General features: G+C 57.3%; 1 protein-coding gene across 2 annotated transcripts in view; it reads right to left on the bottom strand.

The window, feature by feature from the left end:
• Window positions 1–7,561, bottom strand: part of PRPF31 (pre-mRNA processing factor 31) — an 18,243-nt gene that overhangs the window by 8,533 nt on the left and 2,149 nt on the right. For both annotated transcript variants that reach the window (XM_023197734.2, XM_023197733.1), the window contains exons 2-8: window positions 6,838–7,022; window positions 6,660–6,720; window positions 3,572–3,655; window positions 2,923–3,020; window positions 2,004–2,110; window positions 1,644–1,813; window positions 915–1,072 (exon numbers count right to left, since the gene is read on the bottom strand). In XM_023197734.2, the coding sequence (XP_023053502.1) occupies window positions 915–1,072; window positions 1,644–1,813; window positions 2,004–2,110; window positions 2,923–3,020; window positions 3,572–3,655; window positions 6,660–6,720; window positions 6,838–7,014 (855 nt within the window). In that variant the 5' untranslated portion in view covers window positions 7,015–7,022. The remainder of the gene's footprint in view (window positions 1–914; window positions 1,073–1,643; window positions 1,814–2,003; window positions 2,111–2,922; window positions 3,021–3,571; window positions 3,656–6,659; window positions 6,721–6,837; window positions 7,023–7,561) is intronic.

Genomic DNA, 7,561 nt, shown 5'->3' with positions numbered 1-7,561 from the left:
AAAAAAAAAAAAAAAAAAAAAAAAAAAAAAGACTGAACACCAAGGCCCAGGCAAGCGTCCCTGGCCCAGGCTGGAATGCAGTGGCACGATCTTGGCTCACTGCAACCTCCGCCTCCTGGGCGCAAAGTATCCTCCCATCTCAGCCTCCCAAGTAGCTGGGACTACAGGCAAACGCTACCACACCTGGCTGACTTTTTATTCTTGTAGAGACAGGGTGTTTCCAATCCCATTGGAAATAAGAACAAAAAGAGAGTCAGGGTCTCACTATGTTGCCCAGGCTAGTCTTAAACTTCTGGCCTCAAGTGATGCTCCCGCCTTGACCTCCCAAAGTGCTGGGATTACAGGTGTAAGCCACCGCGCCCCGCCAGGCTGGCGGTCCTGTGTGTGTGCTGTCAGGCATCGAGGCCGGGAGGGTGATGTGTCCTGACTGCAAGGAGAGGACCCGGGAAGCTCCGAGGTTGGGGACCCCTCCTGCTCCTCCGTGTGTCTCTCCCCGTGGCTGATGCCAATCTGTTGTAAGCTCCAGTCCCCAGCACAGCAGCCCTCAGGGTTCTGTGTCTTTCCAGTGGCAATGGCCTTCGGAGCAGCTGCTAACCGGACGCTGCTTGTCGTGAGCTAGGCCTGCCTTGTGAGGGCTTCGTCTGCATTGAGCCCTCGCCCCAACTCATGAAGCAGGCGCTGTGCTCCATTTGCGAGGGAGGAGACTGAGGCACAGGGCACTCACGCCTCTTGCCCACAGTCACCCGACAGGTGTGATGCAGAGCCCTGGCTCTCACATCCCATGCTACCCTGTTCCCGGCTCCTGAGTGCTACTGTCAGCTGGGCCAGATGGTGGGGGTGGCTGCTCAGGCCGTCTGGGCCAGGCGGAAGGCTCCAGGGGAGCTGGGGGAGGGGCTGTGACGCGGTGGGCTCACCGGGGGCAGGGACTGCACGATGTCACTGTGGTAGATGTAGCCGGTGTGGGGCAGCACTGAGGTAGATGAGAAGCCCGACAGCGTCTTGCGCTGGGCCCCGAGCAGCATGATGTTGCAGGCGGGCATCTTGGAGAGGTTGGTCAGGCCGCCGGCCACACCTGCGGTGGGAGGAGGACGGGGGCGGTCAGAAGAAGGCGGGGGAGGTGGGGGTGCGCAAATCTGCCTGGGGGCTCGACATGTGCCAAGCACCTTTACATGAGGTTCTGGCTGGATTCCTCAGTGGCCCTGCCAGGCGGGTGACCTGGCCCATTCCGCGAGGGGCAGACGCAAAGGAGACTCAGAGAGGGAGGGCGGCTGGCCTGGGGTGCAGGGAGGAGGCCCCCAACAGGCAACGGACCACCACGTTTGTGCTAAGCCACACTACCCCCATTCCAGGATGTCTGTGTTTTGGAACCATTTTCACCAAACCAGGAGCTCCCTGACAACAGGGCCTGGGTGTGCTCATCTCTGGGTTTCCGGCACAGGGGAGGGAGGAGGGGCTGCGGGTGAGTGTTTCTCCCAGATGAGGCTTTGCTGTGTGCCAGGCTGGCTGACCTCTGTGATGTCCAGGGAGACGGGGTGCTGAGGCCCAGGTGCCAAAGTCCCCATTCTACAGAAAAGGGATGCAGCTTCCCCCAGATCACAGTGTCAGCAGAGCCCCGCTCCACAGGACCCAGCCCGGGGCCTCACCCATGATCTTGGCGGCCGTGGACGCCCCGATGATGATGGAGAGGTTGGGCGCGATGAAGGACATCCGCGACTCCACGTACTCGTAGATGCGGTGCTTGGAGGCGTTCAGCTCCAGCGCCATGTCACAGGCCTCCTCCAGCCGCTCCAGCTCCTCCTCCGACAGCTGCTGCCTGCAGGGGCGGGTGGGCCCAGCCTCCTGGGTCTCCCGCCTGCCTGGTGCCCAGCCCCCACCCTCTCAGTTCTGTGCGTTTGTGCGTGTGTGCATGTATGTGTGTGCGTATGCCCACCTGCGTGTGTAGCTTCAGCCCAAACCCCAGTCCCATCGGCCCGGGCCCGGCGCCTCCGTCCCAGAGGACATACCCCTGGGTGGTGGAGGCGGTGACGCTGACGACCATGATGGTGGCATTGGTGAGGATCTGCTGCAGGGTCTCGTTGTTCTTGCACTTGTCCAGGCTGTTGCCCAGCTCCTGGGGACCAGCAGAGAAGACGGGGAGTCTCAGGAACTCAGAAAGGCTTGACAACCTCTCTTGCTCTGCACCTACTCGGGTCTCTCCTTGGGGACACTGGGAAAGTCAGGGTCTCTCCACTGGGGGCCTCTCCTGCCTCCACCGCCTGAAGCATCCACACCGTCGGCTCTGCGTTGGAAACGGACCCCGGGCAGAGCAGTGTCTGGGAAGACCGCGGCCTCACAAGCCTCTGGCCTGTGGCAAGTCGGAGCACAAATCCGCGGCCTCGCTTCCCCGCAGGGGCTTCCCCCACCACCATCCTAATCCTTTCCTGGACACATGGGGACCGCGCCCTCTCCCTGCCCTCACGTGCATCCACCCCTCTTTTCCGAAACCCTTCCTTGGCTTTCTGGTAAGACCCAAAGGCTCCGTGTGATCCGACCTCTTCCACGTCCCCTCCTTCCCCGCCTCACTTCCTCCCCGCTTGATCCCTCTCAGGCTCTCCGTACTTAAGACGTCTCTCTCCCCCAAATCTCCGTGTGCCTGCCCTGTGTCAACCTTTGGATGTCAACTCCAATACTACCGGCTCCGACCACAGCGGAAGCAGCGCGGGTCAGGCCAGCGGGGAAGCCCTCTCGGGAGACTGGGGTAGGAGGGGAGGCCTGAGAAAGTCCCATCCAGGCTCCGTCCCTCCCACGCTGGGCAGAGCAGGCCACAGAGCCTCCATCCACTCCTCTCCATCATCTCCAGACCCCGAGGCCTCTGGGGGCGGGTCCGAGAGTGAGCCCCGCCCCCACCTTCACACCAGCAGAAGCACCCTCCTCTGCTCTCACCTTGACCGTGCGGATGTAATCCAGCGCATTGGGGACCAAGGACTCCAGTTCAGGGAATCTCTTCGAGTACTTATCCCGGATGAACTTATGGATGATGTCTAGGGTAAACGGGACAGGCGGGTGTCAGGTGAGATGGGAGGCAGACTCTGCTGGTTGGCCCTAACACCCATGTCCCCTTCCTCCTTTAGTAACTGAAGCCCTGGCTTATAGCCTGGCACACGGGCACCAGCATACAGGCTCCATTTCTCAGTCTCCCTTACTGCTAGGTGTGACCAGGGGAATTAGTTCTGGTCTGTAAAATGTGAGCTGCAGTGACATGCTCTTAAAAAAAAAGTGCCTTGCTGGTGGGAATGCAGAGGCGACAGCTGGACGTGGCGCAGTCCCCTCGCACCGTGAGGCAGGTGGCCGACCAACAAGATGGAAAGAGCTGGGGCCTTGCAGGCAGCCAAGCGGCCACGCCGTCCCCGAGTGCTCGCTCACACTCGTACGCGAGGGGGAACGTACTTCCTTCTTACTTCACTCCGTTACAGCAGGTGAACCTCGATCTGAGCTTGGGCTCAGCGGCAGGACCCTGGGAAAGGCCCGTGGGGAAGGGAGGGGGCATGAGGGGCGTCACAGGGGGCTGTCTCCGCCCGCCCCCGGCACTCACTTAGCTCGTTTTCGATCTCCACGGTCAGGTTGTTGGCATCCACGATGACGCGGTATTCAGGCGCCGCCTCCACCGGTCCCATCACTGTGAGGACACGGAGGGGCATGGTGTGAGGATCTAAGTCCCTACCCCCTCTCGGGGCCCACAGTTGGGGGAGATGGAGGACGAGGCTGGGAAGGGTCAGGAAGGAGGGGCTGAAGAGTAAACCAGGGACAGGCTGACGTCTGCCTCCCAGATCCTGCAGCTGGAGGAGGCGGAGGACGAGGCTGGAGGGGGTCAGGAAGGAGGGGTTGAGGAGTAAAGCGGGCGACAGGCTGGCGTCCGCAGACATCCCTGAACTTGTGTTCCTGCCCCAATCCCTCTCCCTCCACGCCAGTCTAGACTTGACCCTACCTGCCCTGGAACTGACCGTCCGTCTGAAACCTCCTACAGCTCCCCAGAGCCCCAAGGCTAATGACCAAGTCCCTAGACGGACATTCAAGGCCTGCCCAACTCCAGAAGCTCTGCAGGCACCAGTGCTGTGCTCTATACGCACACCCGGGTACTCAGGACAGCACCCGGCACACAGGGAGCTCCCAGTTCCTCTCTGCTGACTCAGCAACTCTGCCGTCTGGCCTCCCGCCCTTCCCACCCCATCCTCTCATCCAGCCATAAAGGACTGGTCACAGTGCCCCAGACACCCACTCTTCCTGGCCTTATTTTTTGAGATGGAGTTTCACTCTTGTTGCCCAGGCTACAGTGTAGTGGCACGATCTCAGCTCACTGCAACCTCCGCCTCCTGGGTTCAAGTGATTCTCCTGCCTCAGCCTCCCGAGTAGCTGGGATTACAGGCGCCCGCCACCATGCCCCGCTAACCTGTTTTGTATTTTTAGTAGAGATGGGGTTTCACCATGTTGGGCAGGCTGATCTCAAACTCCCGACCTCAGGTGATCCACCCGCCTCGACCACCCAGTGCTGGGACGACAGGCGTGAGCCACCGTGCCAGGCCCCTCCTGGTCTTTGCATATGCTGTTCCCTCTCCCCAGAGCATCCCTTACCCCATGTCTGTTTCTGGAAAACTTTTCTTTGTGCTTTAGTAATAAGAGGCCAGGCACAGTGGCTCACACCTGTAATCCCAGCACTTTGAGAGGCTGAGGCAGGAGAACTGCTTGAGCCCAGGAGTTCGAGAGCAACCTGGGCAACATAGGGAGACTCCATCTCTACAAATAATTAAAGAAAAAAAATTAGCCAGGCATGGTGGTGTATGCCTGGGGTCCTAACTGCCTGGGAGGCTGAGGCAGGAACACCTGAGCCCACAAGGTCAAGGCTGCAGTGAGCTGTGATGGTGCCACTGCATTCTGGCCTGGGTGACAGAGTGAGACTCTGTCTCAAAAAACAAACAAAAAAAAAATGTTGTGTTTAAATGTCATACAAATACTAACTGTCTGATGTCACAGCCAGTAGACAGCAGAGCTCGGACCTGACCCCGAGCAGGGTGGCTTCAGAATGTGTTCCTAACCCCGATGCTCAAACGGCTCTTTAAGTCCTTAAGACTCCGGCAGTGACTCAGAATCCTTCCCTCCCTTTCTGGAAGGATCAGACGCCTCCTCTGTGTACCCACAGCACCTGTGCACCTCCAGTAAACAGGGACTGCCACCTGCTTGTGAGGGGTTTCACGTCTTCCTCTCCCACCAGACACCAGGTGTGACAGGGTCTGACTTCATCCCTGAGCCTGGCCTGACATCAGGAAATGTCACTTTCTATGTCCCATAACTCTCTGGATGGAGAAATTCCTCCGCCTGGCCTCTGGAACTCTGCAGGATCTGGCACGCTCCAGAGCCTGCCCTCTCTCTCCAGATGCCCGAGGCCCTGGGCCTGCCGCTGTCTGGGCCCTTCTCCCTTTCCTTGCCTGGCACATGCATTCACGCTCTAGAGCCCAATTCAGCTATCGATTCTTCCCTGGCACCTGGGGCAGGGTCAGCCAGTCCCTCCTGTGGCTCCAGTGTCCCCAGCCTGCTACCACCCGCCGACAGCTGTCTGGAACCTGGCCTGCCTCTTCCACTAGACCTTGAGCACTTTGAGAGCAAAGACCTGGGCGATTCAACTAGGTGCCCAGGTAAACCTTAAAGCAAGCAAGCAGTGAGTCTCCCAAAACGCTGCCCGCTCACTACGCTTCCATCCCCGGAAACCACCCATGGCTTCCTGTTGTCAACAAATTCCATTCAAGAAGAATGGGAAGGCTGGGCACGGTGGCTCACGCCTGTAATCCCAGCACTTTGGGAGGCCGAGGTGGGCGGATCACTTGAGGTCAGGAGTTCGAGACTAGCCTGGTCAACACGGTGAAACCCCGTCTCTACTACAAAATACAAAATAGCCAGGCGTGGTGGTGGTGCACACCTGTCATCTCAGCTACTCAGGTGGCTGAGGGAGGAGAATCGCTTGAACCCGGGAGGCAGAGGTTGCAGTGAGCCAAGATCACATCACTGCACTCCAGCCTGGGCGACAGAGGGAGACTCCGTCTCAAGGAAAATGGAGAAAAAAAAAAGAATAGGAATGGTGACAGGACTGCCCTCCTGAGAGTGAGTCTGAGCACTCACGAGATAAGCTAGCATTCTCTCAATCTGGAAGTGAGAAAAGGTTTCAGGTGATTCTTTAATTATTATGTATCTATTTTTATACGGTGACTTTGTCTTTGCCAAATGATACCAGTTTTCCCATCATGGTAGCAATTTGCTCCCTTCTTAGATAAATTTAAGAAAAAAAGTCCCAGACTCAAAGAATATGTTAAGCAAATAACAGGACAAGTGGCTTATAGATGTGACAAAAACCCAGTAACCGGTCATGTGAATCAGTGAAGTCTGGGAACCCTCAAGCTAAGTCCCAGCATGACCAGGCTCAGCATACAGAAAGGACGTAAGAAGCATGAGCTTCGCAATGCAGCATATGTTTAGTGGAAAAGAGAAGGGGTTGGGAAGAAACAAAAAAAAAAAAAAAGAAGGCTCTGGAAAAGGCTGAGGGGGAGATTTACCCAGCCACAAGCAGCCAGGGAGCCGAGGGGCCTGGCAGGAGACACAGGAGATGGGGAAGGGCAGAGAGTGGGAGGAAGCACCTTCTGAAGCTTTGGCTTGCTTGCTGATGTACTCCTCAATCTTCATCATAATCTCAGCAAACTGCAGGAGAGGAGAGGAGAGTCAGGATCCAGGACTCTTCCAAAAGAAGCCTGTATCACCCCCTTCTGGGAGATTCTGTCTAGAGCCCCCTGCTAGGAACGCCTCTTGTCCTCTTACCATCTTACTGTCCCATAGCTTGGCGATGGTCTTGACCGAATCCCCGGAAAGATCCAGCTGTGTCTCCTCCTGCACATCCTCGATCGCTGGCTCCTCTTCTTCCTCCCCATAGCTTCCTCCTTCCTCCTCTTCTGCTGCCTCTTCGAGATCAGCTAAGAGCTCATCTGCCAGAGACATCCCGAGACCTGTGGGGAGGGAGAGCAGGGTTCCCTAAAAACTTGCCCCGACAAAGTCCCTCCTTATTACTGGCGATGATTCTCCCCCCAAAAACCCTGGTCCTTCTTTATGAACCCCAGTAGCATGCAGGCTCCACGACGACAGGTGCTTTAGTTTGTTTTGTTCACTGGTGAGTCTCCAGCTCCGACCTGTGTAAGACACAGCACACCCCTATGACCGCCACCTTGCTAAGACTTACTGGAACCAGTGGTGTAGATTCCAAATGCATTTGCAAACTTTTTTTTTCCTTTCTTGCCTTTAGCCTTGAAAACATACTTTGAAATTCTTTGGGGCCGGGCGCGGTGGCTCAAGCCTGTAATCCCAGCACTTTGGGAGGCCGAGACGGGCAGATCACAAGGTCAGGAGATCAAGACCATCCTGGCTAACCTGGTGAAACCCCGTCTCTACTAAAAAAAAAAAAAAAAACTAGCCGGGTGAGGTGGCGGGCGCCTGTGGTCCCTGCTACTCGGGAGGCTGAGGCAGGAGAATGGCGTAAACCCGGGAGGCG

The sequence above is a fragment of the Piliocolobus tephrosceles genome, chromosome 21 (genome assembly GCF_002776525.5).
Source record: "Piliocolobus tephrosceles isolate RC106 chromosome 21, ASM277652v3, whole genome shotgun sequence".
Lineage (NCBI taxonomy): Eukaryota > Metazoa > Chordata > Mammalia > Primates > Cercopithecidae > Piliocolobus > Piliocolobus tephrosceles.
Note: the sequence above shows the minus strand (reverse complement) of the source record. Positions and strands in the feature narration are given on the sequence as shown.